Source organism: Engystomops pustulosus, chromosome 11, assembly GCF_040894005.1.
Source record: "Engystomops pustulosus chromosome 11, aEngPut4.maternal, whole genome shotgun sequence".
NCBI lineage: Eukaryota > Metazoa > Chordata > Amphibia > Anura > Leptodactylidae > Engystomops > Engystomops pustulosus.
Genome location: NC_092421.1, coordinates 21204822 through 21229335, shown reverse-complemented (window position 1 = coordinate 21229335; position 24514 = coordinate 21204822). Strand labels below are relative to the sequence as shown.

At 45.1% G+C, this 24514-nt stretch overlaps 1 protein-coding gene across 2 annotated transcripts in view; it reads right to left on the bottom strand.

The window, feature by feature from the left end:
- The window catches only part of HECTD2 (HECT domain E3 ubiquitin protein ligase 2), an 88399-nt gene that overhangs the window by 45117 nt on the left and 18768 nt on the right, over positions 1-24514 (bottom strand). For both annotated transcript variants that reach the window (XR_011850644.1, XM_072129920.1), the window contains exons 2-3: positions 22991-23120; positions 11954-12092 (exon numbers count right to left, since the gene is read on the bottom strand). Coding sequence is in view for 1 of the 2 variants with exons in the window: in XM_072129920.1 (XP_071986021.1) it covers positions 11954-12092; positions 22991-23120 (269 nt within the window). In the remaining variant the exon portion in view is untranslated. The remainder of the gene's footprint in view (positions 1-11953; positions 12093-22990; positions 23121-24514) is intronic.

Genomic DNA, 24514 nt, shown 5'->3' with positions numbered 1-24514 from the left:
GGCACACTAGTGTGCCGCGACACATGGTCGGGTGTACCGTGGGGAAAGTTCCCCAAACTATGGTGCCCCCCGTGTTTTGTTTCCCGGCAATGCACAGCGATGCGCAGTCACGGCTTCTTACAATGTAGGAGATGTGTACAATAACACATGCGCAAGCTTTGAACCTCGTCACCGAGGCCGGCGCATCATCCTGAGAGCGGAAAGACTCTCGCATTTGCCCACCGCCAAGGTAATGCCCACCAATAATGCTGACTATATGAGCTTTTGCCTGAGTATATGAACTGTTGGCAGAATACTCAGCATATGAGCTGGTACTTGTAGTACTCCAGCAGTATACTGCATATAACAATGAGAAATGTAAAATGAGAAATACTATAGTCATGAGGCTGGAGTACTACAAGTACCAGCTCATATGCTGAGTATAGAGCTGGCACTTGTACTCTGGCCTCATGGCCATAGTACTTCTCATTGTACCCCTTTATTTTGCAGTATATGAGCCACATAATAATCAGCACCATATACTAAAAACAGGGAGAAACTGAGAACTGTTGAGGAAGAGCTTCGTGTGTGTCCTTCCACCATTCCTGCCAGGATATCCCTTTTGTGTTTATCGAAACAGGCCCAGGTATCACACTGAGTGAGTAAAATAAATTTAGAATCTACATTATTAACTATATGTATAATATGACTGTTTTAGTGTCATTTTGTGCTATTTTGGTTGGTGGTGTGCCCCAGGATTCTCTAAGTATAAAAAGTGTGCCGCGGCTCAAAAAAGGTTGAAAATCACTAAACTGAACGGCCGCTATTGGCTTTTATTGCACGCCGAGCAGGTCCTATTTCTGACCATATTGAGACATACTAACCCCCTCCCATCTCCACCCAGCCGAAATGGGCCACCAACTTAAGCACACGGTTGTTTGCATTTGGCCTCATAAGCATAACATTGCATTCACCCGATGAAAGTGAACACGGGTCCCATACCGATTTTGATTCAAGTCTAACGGGGCATAGGACCTGTAGGAGTAGTCCACCAGTCAGCACAGAATTAGGCGATTAGTGGAATGAATGTGAACGACTTATTCCTTTTATACTAGTAGGGCACACATTGGGGCAGATTTACTTACCCGGTCCTGTTGCGATCCCGGGGTGCGTTGTCCGACGAGGATTTGGGTCTGCCACGATTCACTAAGATTGTGCGCCCAAGTTTCTGCATCCGTCGCTTCTGCGCCAAGGTCCACCGGAGTTCACCTTCTTCTTCCCGATGCATGTAAGTCCGCGTCTTGCGACTCAATACTAAATGTTGAATCCCGCCCGTTGTCCGAATCCGTCGGGTTGTCCGACTGCCCGTCCCGATTTCTGTTGCGTGCAAGCCGATGTGTCAAAATCCCAAAGCAATTCGGTGCAAAACGGAAATCGACGGGAAACCCGACAAAAATGTGCTCCGTGGACCCTTAGTAAGTGAGCCCCATTGCGACAACTACATGTAAAATACAAGACACATCTTTGGTAATAGAAGTAGCTTAGTTTAGGCAATGCACCCATTTAGGTGACCACAATTTTATTACAATTACAAAATTAGAGGGCAGAGTTACTAGTGGAGTGGGAGCTCAACCCCCTGAAATATGATGATACCCATTTAAGCTCCACTCCCATAGAAGCTCATCCCTCCAGCATCTGGAAGCTGATCATACTTTGTTTAAAAGAAATAGGGGCAACAAAGAAAACTGGGGTCACAAAATTTTTTTTTCCATGAATAATAATTATTTGACCCAATGAATAATGTGTGAAGCCTGAAAAGCTTCTGGGCGATCTGAATGGACTTTTCTCGGGCCTCATAAGCCCAAACAGACGAACACTGGATCCGAGTAAAGCCGGCCAGGATAAAAAATTGGAAGTTGCGCAGGTGCGAGTGTGCCCGAGAGCTCAGTGCCGTCACCTCCTTATTTAGGTGTGCGCATGGTGCGCCGAGAACATAGCATGGTGCGCCGAAGCGTGCTTGAAATATGAAGAATAAAACAGTTTTACAAGCAGTACAGCGGTTTCTGCAAATAATGAAGATATGCTCCGGCATCAGCTCACCCTGAGCTGGTGCAAGGTATTTGAGGGTTATAACTGCCATTTTAAAGTGGTAGGTTTCCTTTAATAATGTACATTACAGTTTCGTAGAAAACCCCTTAAAGCACATCCAATATTCTGGAAGATCTGTAACCAGACCAGTGCGGGTAGGAAGAATTAGACGGGTGACTCGCATTATGCGTACTATGTACTTGCAACAGATTCTGCAGCAAGACATTTACTTATAAAACATTTGCCGAAATTTCTTTTAAAAGCAGAGAAATAAAAACTATTCCCAGCATGTTTAGCTTATTCCTGACCTGGCACAAGGTGAACCTAAAGTCTGTTTCCGTGCAAAGATAAAAGAGCGAAATTACTGTTATTTTCTCCAATCTTTGTCACTTGCTGCCGTTGACCTCTTCATTCCCAAATCTATTTTTAGCTTCTTGTTTATTGTCCTTTTTGATGTGTTAATAGGTTAACTATTAGAACATACCATGACGACTCAAGCAAAGTGCAGCTGAAGCCCACGGACTCCCCCTGCAGACCAGCAACCAGAGTTTATTGTGAACCCACCATCTGTGGCCAAATATTCCAACCACCCACGAGGCAAGACGTAGCTATGGAGCAATTACACAACTTACCTGCACAAAAATACCTCCCAACCAACCCAGATTCAGCGAATTGGAGGAATGGAGCGATGTTGGCAATGCCCCCACCGGGCACTTCTTCCACATTGTAAATATAGAAGTAGCGCTGCACAGAGTTTTGCCAAATTGGCCCCTGTCCCAATGGGGCTCACAATCTTCACAACCTACCAGTATGTTTTGGAGTGTGAGAAGATCCGGAGGAAACCCACGCAAACACAAAGACAGCATACAAACTCCTTGCAGATGTTGACCTTGGTGGGACTTGAACCCAAGACCCCAGCGCTGCAAGGCAGAAGTGCTACCCACTCAACCACCGTGCTGCCTTTTAAGCTAAAAGATGGATCAGGTTGTTGAATTTCAAGATGTCTGATCCTTTCGTTCTCAGGGAAGATGATGCCTGGCATTTCCTAAAAATATACAGGTATAAGATTGTGTGTTCTAAAACACGATGCATGGAGGACAGTGAGCATGTTACATCCTTTATGAGCAGAGACAATCAATCACAGTATATACAGCTTGAGAAGGATTAAAGTTCAGTATATAAAAGATGCAAACGCTAAACATCACATAAATGATCACACAGCGAATACAACTCATGCTCTGTCTGTAGATGTCTCCACTAATGAGCCGTTGCCATGGGGAGGAAGCTCCACTAAATGGCAATTCTTTCCTTAGCGAGGTCTACTGACATTTCGGAAAATTGACCCCCAAAGCATCAAATTATACCATCCGAGAGCAACAGTAGCGAATGATAACAGGGTTTACCAGAGCCATGTATATATTTTGGCTTTAGTAAAAAGCTCCTGTAGAAAATGTAGAATTTTTTTGCGTTACGCAATGCAGTTTATAGATTCCGTATAGTGTAATGAACTTGAATTATCAGGAACCTGCTGGCCAGGGACGAGGACTATTATTATTTTTACAGTAGATAGGTTTGATGTAGGCTCGCCCTTTGTCACACTCTGCGCAGGAACCACTTAGCTTAGTAATGAAGGACCTGAAGCTTAAACTTTATGTAACCACAAATGTCACACAAAAATGATAACAGAAGTTATGGTACAGCAGCTGCTAAGTGTACTCCCAATATGCAAGTCCAGCTGCAAACCTCCTACATCAACTCCAACCGATATATCACGTAATTTGTAAAAAGATTTAGGGAGGTGTAGCACACAAAAGGACATATACCACCAACATCAAAGTCTGTATGCAAATGAGCCTGAGGGGCTCCAGGCTCCCATAACACCTATGGAGTCTGGATCCCCTTAAGGCTTATTTGCATACAGTCCTTCATTCTGGTGGTAGATGCCCTTTAACTATAGTTTTTGGATACAAAAGGAATGGAGAAAATAAAGGAAGCATTTTTTGCTGCTGGACGCGCTTCTGGCTTTGGGTAAAAAAAAAAAAAAAAAAAAAAACATTAAAAGGACATCAACCACCAGGATGAAAAATACTTATGGTATTTAATTGTGATCGGAATTACATGCAGTGCTTGTACAGCCAGGGGTGTAACTAATTTTATATATATATGCGTATATATATATATATTTTATTATTATTTTTTTTATTATTATATTATACACACATTTGTATACTCACACATGTGAGTTATAATCACAAGCAGGATACACACACACACAAACATAAAGCATATACACAAATATATACATTACCATATAGGATGCATGCTGTTCAGACATGCAGCATATGCACATCATTTATCCAAACACATATAGAGCATATGCACGCATACATACAACAAATATACACATACATACAATACTATATACAGACATACCGCCTATACACACACATGCCACATATACACATCCAATATGTACCCAATACCGAAGATGCTAGGTACAAACCTTAAAACAATCAGGCGCTAAATGAAAATGAACTAAACACTTCCTTTTTAACACACTGGCCAAGATCTATTAAACTGGCCTTGCCAGTTTTCTGTGGTGCTTTGCATTAAAAAGAACCTCTTTGGACGTATTGCACATATATTTAAGAAGCGTTTGCTCCAGTTTAGTGTTGCGGATGCACTGAAGCTTGATGCTTCATGTGCACACCACAAAGTAACACAATGGGGAACATTTACTTACCCGTCCCGATCCCTGGCGTGCGTTGCCTGACGAGGATTCGGAGCTGCCGCGATTTCCGAAGATCGTGTGTCCAATTTAGTGAATGTGTCGCTTCCCCCGCTCAGGTCCGCCGGAGTTCACCTTCTTCTTCCCGGGGTATGTGAGTGCTGATCTTGCGACACAATTTGGTTGTTAAATTCCGCGGTTTGTCAGAATCAGTCGGGTTGTCCAAGTCCACGCCCCCCGATTTGTGTCGCATGCAAGCCGGCGCAGATGTACCATTATCTGATCGCGTGCGCCAAAAACCCTGGGCAATTAAGGGCAAAACGGGAAAAAGTTGGGAAACCCAACGAAAATGCGCCATTTGGACCCTTAGTAAATGTGCCCCGATATAGGCACAAACGTAATCCAATGTGTAGATATTTATTATATTAATAAATAATATGTACACACAGCCTCAAAATGTTATTTGTACTAAATAGAGATGCACACCTGGGGACAAATATAGGGAAAAGTAATCAGGAGCCAAAAAAATAAAAAGTTTTTACCATGAACCAATTGTTACAAGCTCAAGGTGGCGCTAAAGATTTATCTTTCATTGCATTACACAACACACATAATGTACTAGACCCTGCACATAACATTTCAAAACGAAATTTTGTTGTTTCATTTTTTTTTTAAACTTCAGTGCAATTCTCTTTCTAAAGTGTTTGTGGTGGTAGGTTCCCTTTAAACACATCCCATCCACTTTCTTAAAGACCCACCAAGAAATATGGCTTACCCTGCAGGTGTTGAACCTGAGAATATCAACTTCCAAGTTAGATTTAGATAGCTGCTACCTCTGCAGGTTCACCCCTTTCAAAAGAAAAGATTGGAAGCCAGACATTTTTAATTAAATTTTGTTGTGCCCGAGTCCACTGCAAAATGTCTCCCCTGATATATTAAAAAATATCATATATATTGTGCATACCTCCAAACGGTCCCAGATTCAGCAGAACAGCCTCAGATTTCACAGCAAATGGAGAGGAGAGCTGCTGTGTGGGAACAGGGAGAGGTAAGTAACTCCCCCTCTGGGGGAGCGGAGAGGAAAATATGAGAGTAAGCTGCTGGGGGGGGGGGCACAATAAGAGGGGGAGCTACTGGGGGTCACAAGAAGAGGGGGAGCTACTGGGGGTCACAAGAAGAGGGGGAGCTACTGGGGGTCACAAGAAGAGGGGGAGCTACTGGGGGTCACAAGAAGAGGGGGAGCTACTGGGGGTCACAAGAAGAGGGGGAGCTACTGGGGGTCACAAGAAGAGGGGGAGCTACTGGGGGGTCACAATAAGAGAGGGAGCTACTGGGGATCACAATAAGAGAGGGAGCTACTGGGGATCACAATAAGAGGGAGCTACTGGGGGTCACAATAAGAGGGAGCTACTGGGAGTCACAATAAGAGAGGGAGATACGGGGGGGGGTCACAATAAGAGAGGGAGATACGGGGGGGGGTCACAATAAGAGGGCGAGCTGCTGGGGGGTCACAATAAGAGGGCGAGCTGCTGGGGGGTCACAATAAGAGGGCGAGCTGCTGGGGGGTCACAATAAGAGGGCGAGCTGCTGGGGGGTCACAATTAGAGGGCGAGCTGCTGGGGGGTCACAATTATAGGGCGAGCTGCTGGGGGGTCACAATTATAGGGCGAGCTGCTGGGGGGTCACAATTAGAGGGCGAGCTGCTGGGGGGTCACAATTAGAGGGCGAGCTGCTGGGGGGGTCACAATAAGATAGGGAACTGTTAGGGGCGGTCAAAATAAGAGGATCACCTGCTGGTGGGGGTTAATGGGGGGGGGAAACTGCTGAGGAGTGACATAACACGAGAAGGATTTGTTGGAGGTCATAATATGCGGGAGAGCTGCTGGGTGGCACAATATCAGGGGGCCAGAATATAAGGGGAACACAATGTGAGGGGGGGGATTATACTGCGTGGTGGTGGAGTATGGGAGAGGACAAAAGGCAGTTCTTCGTGCCGCTTCTTTTTTCCCTCTTTCTGCCCTGCAGAAGTCGAGCGGTATGTATCATGTGCGTGTAGCCACACAGAGCATGCTCAGAATTGTGTAAGAAGATGGAGGCACCGCCAGATAATTAGAATAAATAATAATATTAATTCCTTTATTCATATGGACTTACACTGTCAATCTTTTGCTCCTTGCGGCTACAAATAAGACAAAGAGGGAGAAGTAGCCGCATTGCTTCTATGGTCCCTCACGACGGCCTTCTCTTCTATGTACCGTATGTTCATTTCTAAGAATTACCAATCATTATAGCAAATTACTAGTGAGTAATAAATATTCCATCCAGTTCCTGCTTAATTCGTAGCATATACATATATCACCACACTGTGAAAAACATACAGCAATTGCGCTTTCACAGCCGAGTCGTGCGGGTCCTCTCAACCGACCGTAATTTTCTGTAATTTGTGTCCCTAATGTCTGAGACAGAAAATGGCTTTTCCAAGAGGAACAAATAAATACAGAAGATTGAGCCCCATGGATGAGACGCTGGAGTCGTGATTTTCTGCTTTCCCTCATAAATTGTGATGAGACCTTTGGGTCACTATCCAGCAGATCAGTCATTTCCCCCCCCCCCCCCCCCCAAAAAAAAAAAAAAAAAAACTTACAATTTTGCAATACACAAATAGGGAAGAGACATTAAGGTTTATGTAAGTCCAGCTCCCTCTGCGACCATAAAAAGCTGACGTGTTATACAAAAGGCCACTTACTGTATATGCAACGAGGCGCAAAAATAATTTTACGAGGTTTTTTTTTTTTTTATGTAATATCTTTTTCTGACTGTTCTCATGGCCATAGATAATAGGAAAGTCCTCACAAAGACACTTAACCTATTACCACTCCTCATAGAGTCGCTAACAGGATTCTTTCATCTTTTAATATGGACGCCTTATTATATAAAGTACAGGCAGTCCCCGGGTTACGTACAAAATAGGGTCTGTAGGTTTGTTCTGAAGTTGAATTTGTATGTAAGTCGGAACTGTAAATTTTATAATTGTAACTCCAGACAATTTTTTTTTTGGTCTCTATGACAATTGGATTTTAAAAATGTTGGGTTGTCATAAGAACCAGGATTACCAATAAAGGTTGATTACAGACATGTTTGATAACTGTTATAGATGTTTATTGTAGCCTGGGGTTAAAGTACAGTAAATTACCAAGATCCAGAGGTCCGTTTGCAACTAGGGGTCATATGTAAGTCTAGTGTTCTTAAGTAGGGGACCGCCTGTACACATGGATCTATAGGGGAAGAGATTGCACGCTCTGAGGAAAGCAGTGCCTACCATGCTGGTCCCTGCAGGACAGTCTCCTTTAAAGAAAAAAATAAGTTCTTTCATACACCAGATCTTTAAGGACTAAAAAAAAATTAAAAACACTATGGGGCACATTTACTAAGGGTCCGCACACCGCATTTCCCATGGGGAAACCCAACCATTTCCGCCCAACCATTTAGCGCCACATTCAACAGGGGGTTTTGGCGCACACAATCACCGACTTTCATGAGACACAAATCGGGGGCGTGGCGGTCAGACAACCCGACTGATTCGGACTAAGCGCGGGATTTAAAATTCAAATTGTGTCGCAAGATCAGCACTCACATACACCGGGAAGAAGAAGGTGAACTCCAGCGGACCTGAGCGGGGAAGCAACACATGCAGGATATCGGACGCACGATCTTAGTGAATCGCGCCTGACTTGAACCTCGTCAGACAACGCGACAGGAGCAGGTAAGTAAATGTGTCCCTATGTATATGGAGCACGGTAGGAGGTCAGTGTCCTTTGGTATGGAGTTCCATTCTTAAATTTTAAAAATAATACAACTTCTCATAACAATACAGGCGGTCCCCTACTTAAGGACACCCGACTTACAGACAACCCATAGTTACAGACAGACCCCTGGTTACTATAGTCCCAGACTGCAATGATCAGCTGTAAGGTGTCTGTAATGAAGCTTTATTGATAATCCTTGGTCCCATTACAGCAAAAAATGTTTAGACTCAAATTGTCACCGGGGTCAAATTTTTTTTTTGTCTGGATCTACAATTATAAAATGTACACTTTCAACTTACATACAAATTCAACTTAAGAACAAACCTCCGGACCCTATCTTGTATGTAACCCGGGGACTGCCTGTAACATTTATTTTCAGAAACCATACAACCTCTTTAAAAGGAAATCAACCACATGGATCTTGTGGTTTTAACCCAAGTATACCAACATGCTGGTCAGTGCCCCCTGAAACAAGATTCGCTCTGTATTTACCTGTTAATAGCTTATTTTACAGTGAAAAAGGAGGTTTAAACAATATGCAAATAAGCCTCAGAGGCTCCTGTAAACATCACAGAGGTCCCTAACTAGCTCTGTTGACTGCTAATTATTAATTCCTTCTTTCGGCGCTTGTGACCACCTTCTCCCCTCCCTTCCCCCGCCAGATAGCCGGTAAAAGCTGACCGAGTCAGAATGGGCTTCTATGATGGAACCCCTGAGGTTCATTTGCATAAAAATAAGCAATTAACAGCCAAATGAAATGTTTCAGGGGGCACACGCCAGCATGTACATATACTTGGGTTAAAACCACTAAATCCATGTGGTTGATGTTCTTCAAGGATATCCCCTTCAGGCTGAATAACGGAACAATAGGATGGCAATCCCAAATTTCTAAAGTTCCTTATATATTGATCTAAGGGGATGTGACTTGTCATCCATGAACATAATTTCTGGTCCCACGCCAGCTCTGAGCAGGCAGCCCATTGACGTAACCCTTTGATGTTCACTGGACTTTTATATCACCTGCCCTGCTGTGTTTGAGGAGCTGAAATCATTGCTATGGGTGCAATGAGCCATACTGCTCCAAGGAGAACCAGTAGTACAATCTGAGAAGCCATGCAATGTGCTCTGATCGGCAGGGTTATTAGCCATCTAGTGGTTGGTACCATATGTTGTAGGGGAATGCATTCAGCCACCAGGAACAAAGTGCACCCAGCTGTGTAGCATCTAGATACAGCATATGTCTGACCTTCACAACCATCCGGTATAGTAAAGTGTGAAGGCTGGACAATGATTCTACAGAGAACTCTTCACATTTACTATGATTCCATTTATATTGCCGCTGCCCACAAAACTGCTAATAATAACAATTCCTTAATTTATATAGCGCGCACAGATTGCCAAATCCGTCCCTGTCCCCATGGACTCACAATCTAATCAACCTACCAGTATGCTTTGGAGTGTGGGAGGAAACCGGGGGACCCGGAGGAAACCTACGCAAAACACAGAGAGAACATACAAACTCTTTGCAGATGTTGACCTGGATGGGACTTGAACCCAGGTCCCCAGCGCTGCAAGGCTGTGATGCTAACCACTGAGCCACCGTGCTTCCTTCACTATTTTCATAAATTTTAAATCTTTGCCATGGTCTCATATGTTTGTACTAGTATTTACTGTACCATTCATTCCAGGGATTTATATTATACCGATGATGGACATGATAGAAGAATGCTCACCACCCAAATACCCTTATGTCCAGAAGGGCAAAAGTGATACCCATAAGAACGTGGCTGTTCCTAATACTGCGACTCTGCTTATTCATGTAAATGGTTCCAAATCTGGGTGAGGTACAGAAGCAGACGCCATTACACTGACTATAGGCAAAATATCTAAAAAGCAAAAATTCAAGCTGGTCAATGAGTCAAGAATATGAGCAGTGAAGAGCTTTTCATGTAACAGATTACAGTCATGCAGTGACATTATAGCTTATGGTTTAGATTCCAGGCAGAACAATGGCTGATGAGAATGGACAGGTTATCATCACGCACTACACTCACACTGGCTGATGGGGACACTCATTTCCAATTCCCACAGACTTTGATTCAGGAGAAGCTGTTACCAACTACAAAATGTTGAATGATATTCTGTACTTCATTTCACTTAAAGGGGTATTCCTCCCACAAAGACAAGTTTCTTGTATTCAGGATAACAAAATAAAACATTCTCTAAATTAGTGTTATTAACAGAAATACAGCATTTTACAGATATAATTCATACCTGTCTCCATCAGTTGCCCCTGGATCTTGGCAGCCATCTAGCCTGGCGGTGGGGAGCTGAGCTCTTCTCTGCTCCCTGCAGCAGTCCCTCCCCCCCCCCCCACATTCCAGGATGAGCTCACACAGACACACACTGACTCCCTGCCGGGTAAACAACAGCAGCAGGGAGAGGAGATCTATAAGCTACAGGCAGATACATTCTTTATCCAAGAAGGGGAGAGAGCCACATCAGATCTGATAGCGTGATAGAGCAGAGATGTAACAGAGCTGACTGTGTCATTGTGTGTAATATGCATCTCATGGATCTCACCATCTTTCTATGTGTCAGATACTAGTACAATGTTCAGAAGGTAAATGAAAGTGTACATAACCTTGTAGCCCGATAATGTAGCCACATTGTTAGAACACAACTCTACAGGGATCATGAAATGTCCCCACAAAACACGCTTACACTGACCAGAACTTAGTCTTAGGAGCTAAAACATCAATAAAACGGAGTTAAAATCTAAAGTAAGGGGTTAAAAATTATCTTTGTGTAAACATCACTTGGTGATTGAAATATGCGAATTGTCTTTTTCGTGGGAAAACCCCTTTAACTGTGCTCCAGATCAATCTGGTAATTGTATGTCCCAGGAAGCGTTTGAGGTATGTGTAACAACTTTTTAAATACTCGCCTGGCCATAGCCCGAGCGAGCACATGTTGGAGCGCTGGAGAGGAGGAGGGGCAAGGCCTGCTCATCCCTCCCCTTTACACAGCGATGCAAAGCACCCTGCCATATATACGGGAAAAGATACAGCATGATATATCCACGTGCACAGTACAATGCCACACGTGTGTGGTCCCTGTAACACCGTCAGGTACTATAGCCGTCTATGGAGAAGTATATACCCAGCTGCAAACTCACGGCCAGATATATTGCCCTCCCACCCCGCCCTGCCACAACGGCAGTGTGAAAGGGGCCTAAAACGAATGACTAAGTAAATAAATGTATATTGTTTGATTTAACAAATTTGGGGCCTAGCTAGACAAACTGCTAAAAAGAATTTTGAAAAGGTTTTTGGAATCGCATTGAACTTACTGGAAATCCTTAAGCATTTTGTTCCGTACTGGAATGGGAGGTTCAGGCAGGATAGGGGCTTTCATCTCTGCAGGTAGCGTATCAATGGAGATTCGCTGCTTTTGTCGAACATCAAGGCATATCGGTGGAAGGTCTCTTACTGAAAGGCAAAGCGCAGAATCTACCATTAGACAATTCTGGTTAGTGTAAGTAACACAAATCCTAAGAATCTGCTGCTGGTGCCCAACTTTCTGTCATGTCTGATGTAGTTTCGGTCTAGGTACCAATGAATAGATACACTATATACAGTTTATTTCCTATAAAAACTATTTTTATTGCATAGGAATTTTTAAAACACATCTCCAAAAAATTACCAATTTTAATGGCAATGGCCTCTTTTGGGTTGTACTAATTTGAGCAATTATCATCCTGGCCACCAGGATCAAGGGGCTACATACTTACCAACGCTGCTGCTCCATAGAAATTACAATAGCAGCTAACCTAGCATGTACGAGCCAGCCTCTGGACAATATGGAATACATCTGCATCCAAAAATGATGAATTCATTATTAAATGTACTGTGAGAAGAGCCTAGTATGAACCCCATATTGTTTCCATTATGCTAACTAAGCCACAATTTAATTTGTTCTGAAGTGTGGCTTTAATTAAAAACAATGCCACACCGTATTTCTAGAATTGAAAGAAAATTAACCAGAATTGTTGTACTAAATGATTTTAATGATGCAAAAACTGAAAATAATGAGATGAGGGACAAATCTTCTGTATCAATACTCTATAGCAGGGATGTCCATATACTAGGGGACCCGGGCAGGCTGTCCATATACTAGGGGACCCGGGCAGGCTGTCCATATACTAGGGGACCCGGGCAGGCCGTCCATACACTAGGGGACCCGGGCAGGCCGTCCATACACTAGGGGACCCGGGCAGGCCGTCCATACACTAGGGGACCCGGGCAGGCCGTCCATACACTAGGGGACCCGGGCAGGCTGTCCGTATACTAGGGGACCCGGGCAGGCTGGCCATATACTAGGGGACACGGGCAGGCTGGCCATATACTCGGGTACAAGGGCTGGCGGGCCATATACTAGGGGACAAGGGCTGGCGGGCCATATACTAGGGGACAAGGGCTGGCGGGCTGGCTGTCTATATACGGGGGGACAAGGGCTGGCGGGCTGGCTGTCTATATACGGGGGGACAAGGGCTGGCGGGCTGTCTGTCTATATACGGGGGGACAAGGGCTGGCGGGCTGTCTGTCTATATACGGGGGGACAAGGGCTGGCGGGCTGTCTGTCTATATACGGGGGGACAAGGGCTGGCGGGCTGTCTGTCTATATACGGGGGGACAAGGGCTGGCGGGCTGTCTGTCTATATACTAGGGGACAAGGGCTGGCGGGCTGGCTGTCTATATACGGGGGGACAAGGGCTGGCGGGCTGTCTGTCTATATACGGGGGGACAAGGGCTGGCGGGCTGGCTGTCTATATACGGGGGGACAAGGGCTGGCAGGCTGTCTGTCTATATACGGGGGGACAAGGGCTGGCGGGCTGTCTGTCTATATACGGGGGGACAAGGGCTGGCGGGCTGTCTATATACTAGGGGACAAGGGCTGGCGGGCTGTCTATATACTAGGGGACAAGGGCTGGCGGGCTAGCTGTCTATATACTAGGGGACAAGGGCTGGCGGGCTAGCTGTCTATATACTAGGGGACAAGGGCTGGCGGGCTAGCTGTCTATATACTAGGGGACAAGGGCTGGCGGGCTAGCTGTCTATATACTAGGGGACAAGGGCTGGCTGGCCATATACTAGGGGAAAATGGCTGGCTGGCCATATACTAGGGGACAAGGGCTGCCAGGCTATACACTAGGGGGCATGGGCTGCCAGGCTATACACTAGGGGGCATGGGACTTACTAGCTATATACTAGGGTTCAGGGGGCTGGCTAGCTATATACTAGAGGGTATGGTCTGGATGGCTATATACCAGCGGCATGGGTGGGTTCTCTAGCTATATATTGCACTTCCCACCCTAGACTTGCACTGGAGTCGATAGGTTTTCAGAGTTTTTGTGTGTGAAAATTAGGTACCTTGGCTTATACTGGAGTACATACACTATTTACAGTGAAGTGCAACATGGCATTTTAAGCAGTAACTTATTGCTACCAGTTCTTCCCAATCTTTCAATCGCATCGTCCTTGTGACGCCACTAAACAGAAGGAGGGCAAATTCAGACCATAATTGTAGCTTCTCTCCAAGGCCTCTCTGTACAGCAAGAATGGTGGGGCCAGCAGGAGGACCTCCAATAATCCAGCCCTGTTCACACCTTCTCACTCTCCCTGCAACTCCAAACAGCCAATGATGTGACACTAGCAGCATCTCCTAAGTTGCTTGGGACTGCAGGAAATGATGTGGATTTGGTCCTATTTGGTGAACTCTGTCCTGGGGCGAGGGCCTGAGTGCCCACAGAAAGGGCTCCTAGTACCACCTCTGTCAGCCATGCTATAGGTCCGCAACCACTAATCTCTAGGATTCTATCATGGGTCAGTATATATTATAACACATTACTGGTTAAGTTTGTGGTGGTACCATACTATGCCATATGACACCCAAAATGGGGCACTTTCTTATTTTGTGACTGAGAAGGGTCACGGTGTTTCTATACAAACACATATCTGCATAAAGCGTATTAGCACATAATTATTACTACCATGAGTGCTACTACAGTGTCCATTTGACTAGAATACATGGCCTAAATTGATCTAAACTGTAAATAACATTACTCAGGCCTTCTCATAGTAGTCTATGGAAAGTGAAAGATATGAATGCCACAAAAGTGTCTCATGTACTTGCAGATGAGTTGCTAGGTAATACAAACGAGATTCCTTTATTTAAGGAAATCTACCATTTGTTTTTATGCGTTGTGAACCAAATATGCCTTGAGAATGCTGTAGTTACACTGATACAGAAACATATCTTGTTTAATCCCTGAACTGAGTGGTTTTGCTCAAAAAACAATTATAAAATTATGATAATGAGGCTTTGTCGCTCCTGTGGCTGCTCCTCACCCTAATGATGCACTGCTCCAGACAACGCTGTATTCACTCTGTTGTCCCTGACAGGCAGAAGTATCCCCATTGCTGTTTAGGAGTCATCCAACTCAGGTTGATTAGTCCCATCTGCACAGTTCTGTGAAACACAGCAGTCAGTCTGCACCCAGCTTTCCTAAGTTCCTGAATCCTTTAATTCTTTTTTTAGCAAACCCACTAGGATCAGGGATTAAACAAGATACGTTTCTGCATCAGTGTAGCTACAGCATTCTCAAGGTATGTTTAGCTCACAATGCACAGAAACAAATGGTTGATTTCCTTTAATGGGTTGGAACAAGATCGGGACATTTGCCATCCTTTTCTTTGCAAAACGGATGTCACATGGACACTTTTGTAGCTATACGGCTCCACGATGGATAACACACTGATAATGGATATAATATGGACCACAGATCGGTTGTTTGAGCAGTACACGTTCGTGAGCAGACAGGTAGGAATATGCCCTCTTTGCTGTATTGTATTTTAAACTCTAACTCAACAGAGGTGTTTGGTTTTGTTTTTAAAAGTTTACAAAAAAAATCTGAACAATATGTACGTCCAGAACAATAAATATATATATTAGATAATAAGAACTTTTACCAATTTGCTTTTCTTTTATCTAGTGGTCAGCAACAGATGGCCCAGTGTCTCTCACACACAGAGGAACACGCTGCGATGCCTAGTGGGAGAACATGATGGAATATGTAGACTGCTCCGAATTTGTGAATGAGAGCAGTATTACAGATGGGAGGCCGTCAGCCGCCGAGTATGGCACATGAATCACACAAGCCCACACACTCACAGCCATCAGCGCCATTGATTTTACTGAAAGCTTCCCCTCTGTTTTCACAGCTAGAAATTGGAAAAACATCACAGGAACTTGGATTCAACTAAAAGTTAAAAAAAGACCCTTGGAGTAAACACAGCTTTTTTATATCGCCTTAACCCACTTGCGCCTTTTGTAATGAGAACGGCTAATGTGGAGAAGGAGAAAGCGGGAAATATACACGTGGCAGAGCCGCACTTGCGTATGGATTCTATGAAGAAGTTCTATTAAAAGTCCTGTATTTTCCCCTAGATGCTACGGAGCTGCTGAATCAGATATTATATAACCCATATAAAGAGATTACCCAGCACTAAAGGAGGATATTATCTGGATAGAGCAATATCCAAAAAGTTTCTGCACCATCCTTCTCCGCTGGAAACATCTAGTTCAAGTCTTCATACATTTTTAGAAGGAAAAAAAAACTACACAAAGTTCAAGGATTCTCCAAAATTGTTGATTCGTGGGAAATAAAAGTATTTTCTAGACAAGGGCGTAGCTACAGTGGTAGCAGCCGCTAAGGGGCCCGCAGTGTCAGGGGCACTTTTAGAAGTTTGCTATTGGGCCCTGCCTCTCCTAGTTCCGCCCCTGTAACAGAGATAATATAGTGGGATATGCTTAGTCAAAGGGGACCATGCAGGGTTAGGGAATATGTAAAATTATTAAAGTTTTTTTCGCCTTTGCCTATATTGCTCACGGTCCATGTGAAAGTTGTCAACATCAAAAATTAGACTTTTTTTCTGAATAGAATTAAAAAGTTCATGATGTCAGCACAAAGTTGTACCCTTATTATTACACCTAAAAGAAAGGAATGTCATTTTAAGCTGGTGACAGGTTCCAATAGCCTACACTATGCCGTTCTAAAACAAACAATAGTGCCTTTTCCAGCTGTTTGAATACTGCCACTGAAACGGGTTCTCCCACGAAACAAGTTACTAACTGGATTATCGTGTGGGTTTCAGTGACCCCCACAGATCACAAGAATGAGGGGTCCAATATACCCCAGTCGGACCCCTCATTGCTCCCGAGCGGAGCAGCAGGACACACACGTCCGGGCTGTCACATTCTTCTGTATGCAGCTGATGGAGATTGCCGAATACGGTCGCACGCTGCCGGCTGCTCCCCTTCTGGAGCGATAAAGGTCCAACTAGGGTAGATCAAACTGTCGATAGGGCCTATCTTATTTTATTCGCATTACCTGGCTCCGTGCCAGCAGTGTGTGGCGAGTCCCCGGGGAGAGGGCAGCTGCAGATTGTGTGTGCCTGTGTCAGTCTCCTCGCTTTACATTTATCCAACTCCTTCACCCCTCCCTCCTCCCTGGAGAATGCATGAGGAGACACAGTCTCATAAACTTAGACTGCTGTAGCTGCCCCGCACCCCCATGGATGGGGGGTTTGCATCAGTACTCGCGGTTTTCATGCCAGTCTTGATCCCCCTCAGTCCTGATCCACCTAATTTATGACCATGCGAAGCTTTACTACAATGACGGGTCAGACCCTGCAGACAACTGTAGTAAGCTTTTACAACACTTTTTTGAGGTCAAAGCTGGGGTAAAATCTTCCCCACACCCCTAATTTGTAAAGTGCTTAGGGTGTCAAACCAAAATGTTTTGCACCAATGGGAGAAAATAAAGAGGCTGACCAGTGGTTTGTGCCCTTTTCCACACCTAAAAGGCCATGATACATGCTCCACAATGAAATAATGGGGTGACAGAAGGGGGTCAAAACCGGCATAGAAGAATTTGGGCAAATTTTAGCAATTTTTTCTGCTCAATCTGCTTTCAAAAACTCAGTGGTAAAGTGGGCATTGGCAACCCGTCAAGCTGCTGTAAACCAAATCTCACTAACTTTTTTGTTTTTATATTGTAAGGCGGTGTTACACTATGGAGTAATATCTGAGGACAGAATTCATGAACCTGAAGATGTCCCAAATGTATTTAAAAAAAAAAAAAAAAAATTGGAAAATAAGACACATTTAGGGCAATTTTGCAAATTGACTATATCTCGACATGATTAATCTTCCTCGCTTCTCATACTCTATCAGTGTCACCACCTCTGACCACAGTGACCCCTATAAGACCCTTTCAGAACCCGATGCCCAAATTCTTTCTTCTAGTAAATGTGTCAACAAGTCATGAAAGCCGCCTAAGTACTATAAACTGGGAGACGTGGTGCACCGCTCATTAGCATATGTCGCACACTTGACTTTGGCACCTGAATGGAGAGCAACTGTTATCTGTATAGAGATACATAATGACCGCACAAATATATCCATAAGGAGAAAGAGGTCTTATATAAAAATAAGCTGCACCAAGCATTTCAGACTTTGTTTTCAATTTTCTTAGTTTTTTTTCTACTGGTACATTTCAAATTCATATGAAGAAGCATTTAGGAGGAAAAAATGCAATTCCTGAATCCATGTCTAGGTTCTACAAGCTCATTGATCTATGACCCATCCTAGTCAACATATTGGGGCACATTTGCTTACCAGGTCCAGTCGCGATCCAGTGACGCGTTTTCCGACGAGGATTCGGGTTCTGCCGGGATTCACCAAGGTCGTGTGCCCGATATTCACCAGGTGTCACTGCTGCACCGAGGTCCGCTGTAGTTCACCTGCTTCGTCTCGGTGCATGTAAGTGCTTGATCATTTTGTTTTTTCCGAATCCGTCGGGTTGTCTGACGGCCACGGCCCCCATTTCGGTCGCGTGAAAGCCGATGCGCCAAAATCCGATCGCGTGTGCCAAAATCCCGGGGCAATTCGGACCCTGAGTAAATGAGCCCAATTGTCCTTAAAGTCTGTGGGAGATTCACTACGCTGCAATAAACTTTAGACAGTACAGGCGGTCCCCTACATAAGGACAGCTGACTTACAGATGATCCCTAGTTAAAGACGGACCCCTCTGCCCACTGTGACCTCCGGTGAAGCTCTCTGGATGTTACTATAGTCCCAGGCTGCAATGATCAGCTGTAAGCTGTCTGTAATGAAGCTTTATTGATAATCCTTGGTCCCGTTACAGCAAAAAATTTTGAACCTCCAATTGTCACCGGGGCAAAAACTATTTTTGTCTGGATCTACAATTATAAAATATACAGTTTTGACTTGCATACAGAGGTCGCACTAACATATTTCTAGAAGGGTAATATTACTCCTCTTACTATTTTTGAGGAGTATTTTTAGCCGGGAAGGAGTATGAAATTTTCAGTAATACAAGTATATAACTCATAGCTGTATATAATGTTGATAGACGCTATTTATATAAGAAAATCATGTGTCAGTATCTTCTGTGTTTAAATAGCAAATTGAGGCAGTTATAGTGATGTTACATCATGCACTGACCAGACTGGAGCTGATGCCACCCACACTGCGGCCCGCCGAAACCTCCCGCCACCACACTGCGGCTAACGCCGCTGACACCTCCCGCCACCACACTGCTGCTAACGCCGCTGACACCTCCCGCCACCACACTGCGGGTAACGCCGCTGACACCTCCCGCCACCACACTGCGGCTAACGCCGCTGACACCTCCCGCCACCACACTGCGGCTAACGCCGCTGACACCTCCCGCCACCACACTGCTGCTAACGCCGCTGACACCTCCCGCCACCACACTGCGGCTAACGCCGCTGACACCTCCCGCCACCACACTGCGGCTAACGCCGCTGACACCTCCCGCCACCACACTGCGGCTAACGCCGCTGACACCTCCCACCACCACACTGCGGCTAACGCCGCTGACACCTCCCACCACCACACTGCGGCTAACGCCGCTGACACCTCCCGCCACCACACTGCGGCTAACGCCGCTGACACCTCCCGCCACCACACTGCGGCTAACGCCGCTGACACCTCCCGCCACCACACTGCGGCTAACGCCGCTGACACCTCCCGCCACCACACTGCGGCTAACGCCGCTGACACCTCCCGCCACCACACTGCGGCTAATGCCGCTGACACCTCCCGCCACCACACTGCGGCTAACGCCGCTGACACCTCCCACCACCACACTGCGGCTAACGCCGCTGACACCTCCCACCACCACACTGCGGCTAACGCCGCTGACACCTCCCACCACCACACTGCGGCTAACGCCGCTGACACCGAACGTACAGACTGTGGCAGCCGCCGCCAAGCCCCAGTGGCCAGACTGCAGCTGACACTGCAAATCCATGATAGTTGCTTTGTAAAATGTTTTTTTTTTTTTTTAAGAAATTTTGGTTTATTTTTTTTGGTGTCTGTGTTGGGGGGAGGCGTTTTTTTAAGATTTTTTATTAATTGAATTTGTGTCTGTCATTTTTTACGTGTTTTTACTGTTTATGCAATCCTGTTTCACATACACCTCATGCCACCTCAGCACCAGGCATGCAGTCCCATGTAACACACACCTGCCACCTCAGCACCCGCCAGACACGCAGTCCCACGTAACATATACCTAATGCCACCTCAGCACCAGACATGCAGTCCCACGTAACATACACCTGCCACCTCAGCACCTGCCAGACACGCAGTCCCACATAACCTATACCTCAAGCCACCTCAGCACCAGACATGCCGTCCCACGTAACATATACCTAATGCCACCTCAGCACCAGACATGCAGTCCCACGTAACACACACCTGCCACCTCAGCACCCGTCAGACACGCAGTCCTATGTAACATAAACCTCATGCCACATCAGCACTCTCCAGACACGCAGTCCTACGTAACACACACCTGCCACACACGCAGTCCTACGTAACATAAACCTCATGCCACCTCAGCATCCGCCAGACACGCAGTCCTACGTAACACACACCTGCCATCTCAGCACCCGCCAGACACGCAGTCCTATGTAACACACACCTGCCACCTCAGCACCCGCCAGACACGCAGTCCTATGTAACACACACCTGCCACCTCAGCACCCGCCAGACACACAGTCCTATGTAACACACACCTGCCACCTCAGCACCCGCCAGACACGCAGTCCTATGTAACACACACCTGCCACCTCAGCACCTGCCAGACACACAGTCCTATGTAACACACACCTGCCACCTCAGCACCCGCCAGACACGCAGTCCTATGTAACACACACCTGCCACCTCAGCACCCGCCAGACACGCAGTCCTATGTAACACACACCTGCCACCTCAGCACCCGCCAGACACGCAGTCCTATGTAACACACACCTGCCACCTCAGCACCCGCCAGACACGCAGTCCTATGTAACACACACCTGCCACCTCAGCACCTGCCAAACACACAGTCCTACGTAACACACACCTGCCACCTCAGCACCTGCCAGACACGCAGTCCTATGTAAAATACACCTCATGCCAACTCAGCACCTGCAAGCCATGCAGTCCCATGTAACATACAGGTCTTCCCTGCCCTTATCACATCCATTCCTGTCAAGCCCCCTCACCTCCATACACATGTATGCACACAATACCTGTACACATTCTACTAGCAGGCAGCCATTACAGCTCTACTTCCTGTGAGGAGACTGCGTGGTAAGCCACGCCCCTTTCCCGGAGGCTCCGCCCCCTCCCGTGACATCACGGCTACTCGGAGCAGCTCCATTCTAGAGGCTACCAGCGCTGTAGTGTGTGCTGAGCAGTGCCGGCCCGTGCGCTGCCAGTGTAATGTCCTGCACACCATTGCTGTGCGCTCCGGACCGCTCAGCTCACACACTACAGGGGATAATTGCCAAGCGTACTTCTACACATGGCAATTATTCTGGGGAGTAATGGCGCCTCATCATGCGTCTATGACGCTTGGTGAGGCGTTAATGCGATCTCTGCTTGCATACAAATTCAACTTAAGAACAAACCTATGCACCCCATCTTGTATGTAACATGGGGACTGCCTGTATTGCATTTATGAACATTGCAGATGATGACGGTCAGCTTTGTAATAGGTTTTATAAAAGAAATCGGTTCCAGTGACCTTCTTTTTCCTCTGCCTTTCTTCTTTATATAAAACGTTTGTGTAAATCATCTTTCTGTCTTGTATCCACTGACAGCTGAGAAATAAAGGAAACTAATAAACGGTCTAATGCCTTGAAGAAACACCAACATCAGATTTTTACCCCATTAAACTACCATCCCCCTTAGACAGGGTATGTAATATCCTTTCTAGAATTCCTTCTTCTAGGTGAAAACTCACACTATTACCTAAAAAACTAAAAATCTCCTTCAAAAGTCATAAGAAAATGAGAAGAGCATGCAGATGTAGTGTCACTTCAGACTACCCTAATCTTCAATTTTATAGCCCCTAGTGTCACATTACAGATAAGACTTTCATCTTCCAGATCAAATCAGGCTCATGGTTCTGTGATTTACAGAATCGGAAATGCAGAATTTAAAGAAAATCTACTGTTTGTTTTTATGCATTGTGAACCAAACATACCCTGAGAATGCTGTAGCTACAATGATGCAGAAACATATCTTGTTTAATCCCTGAACAGGGTGATTTTACTGGTGATTTTAAGGTAAGTCAGCCGATACCCAACAGGATTGGCAAGATTGTTACTAGTATCCAGAATCTTCCCGACATGTTGGGAGAAACAACTCAAACACTGGCACCTCCATGTTGTAACCTTATAGTCCATGTTTATACTGCAGTATTCTGGAAATATACATGTCAAAATAATTCCCGTTGGCCGTTCTCCTCAATTGCATTTAGTTAAAGGGGATGTCAAGTCACAACAATTTAGCCCATATCCATAGAATATGGGGGGAAGGGCATTATCCTGTGGATAGGGGCTAATTATTGTGACTCAACACCGCCATTAAAGGACTTCTACCACCAGTTTGAAAGACTGTATGCAAATGAGCCTGAGGGGCTTCAGGCTACGTAGGTGTTAATGGAACCTGGAGCCCCTCAGGCTCATTTGCATATAATCTTTCATCCTGGTGGTAATGCCCTTTAAACCAAAATGTACCAAAAGGAGTTCCACTCTAATACAACAGTCATGGACCCTTAAACAAAGAAACAATTACTTAATGTCCAAAAAAGTAGAAGAGGGCAAGAACAATCCCAAGCAGCTTGTATATTGAGTATCACAGCTCCATTCATGCAGAACATTTCTCCCACCATGGTGTATGCTGCTGTTTTTTCGGAAGCAGCTGCGTACATAATACTTTTCTTTACCGTTTTTGTTGTTGGGTATAACAAGCTGCGTAGGTGAGCATCTGTTCCCAGCGGCTTCTTTCTTCTGGTTGATGGTTGAAATGAAACTGCTGAACGTCGAGAACTGTCCCTTTGCTGCTCTCTCCATTCCCTGAAATTAAAGGAAGCAGTTACCACAGGAAATACTTTACTATTCATTTCCCCCAGTAATGAGGTGCACTCACAGAGAACAACTACAAGTAGTATCCAGAAATGTATAAGGGTGCTAATAAAACAATACAATACAAAACAAATACAATAAAACCTTCTATGCGGAGGTTACTTCATTGTACCAAACGGAGGATCTACTGGGCTCGCTCTCCACCAGGTGCACGATCTTGAGGAGGAAGTCTTCCGTTCCTCTTAAAGGAAACCTACCATTTGATTTAATGCATTGTGAACCAAACATACCTTGAGAATGCTGTAGCTACACTGATGCAGGATCATATCTTGTTTAATCTCTGAGCCGAGTGGTTTTGCTGAAAAAACTGTTGTAACATTATGATAATGAAGCTTTGTCGCTTCTGTGCCTGGCCCCGCCACTTCTCCTCTCACATTAAGCACTGCTCAGAGAATGATGTAATGACTGTTGTGCCAGACAGGCAGAAGTAATCAATCGCTGCACCATGCCCCAGCTGCTATGTACCAAGTGATCAAGCTCAGGTCGATTAGTCCTGTCTGGACAGTTCAGGAAGCTCGTGTAATGTGTGTGGGCTGAATGTTATAAAACCACTCAACTCAGGGATTAACCAAGATAAGATCCTGCATCAGTGTAGCTACAGCATTCTCAAGGTATGTTTGCTTCATAATGCATCATATCAAATGGTAGATTTTCCTTAATAAGAAGAGCAAGTAAAAAAGTGGATAAGCTCTCACTTGGTCCGGTAAAATCGTTAGGTGACCTGTACTTTGCCTGTAATGTTCCAACGAGTTGGATGAATAAAGTTACCAAACAAATTTACCGGACTCAGTGAGTGCCGATCCACTTTTTTACTTCAACATTGACAGAGGCACTGGCTGCTCCAAAAATGGTGGCGTAATCCTGATTTCACATTTCTGTGAATTGGAAGTCCATGATATGCAGGGGCAGCAAGAAAATCATTCCAAAGTGTACCAATATAGAGAAGTACTTCAACAACATATAGAAGAAAGCGGAGAGGCACTTACCACTGCAGGTCCAAAAAAAATCTTCTTACATGAACAGGCTGGTGCCATACAACGGGAGGGAAGGACTGACAGGACATCAAAGAAGAACATCTAGGGCCGTTTTGCACAAAAAGTGCTTCTTCAGGCTTGTGTGTGTATGGAGGTAAACAATAAAGGCGTGTTCAATTATCCCCTCCCATTCTCTGTATGTATTCATTGGTTAGACTCTTTGTCCATCAAATTATATGCTATAACAATAGCAATATGATTATATCTTATTATACCAATCTTACATATACATAAATGTAGATAACTAACCAGTATTCCCATGATCCTCAAGCCTTCGCCCATTTCTTATCA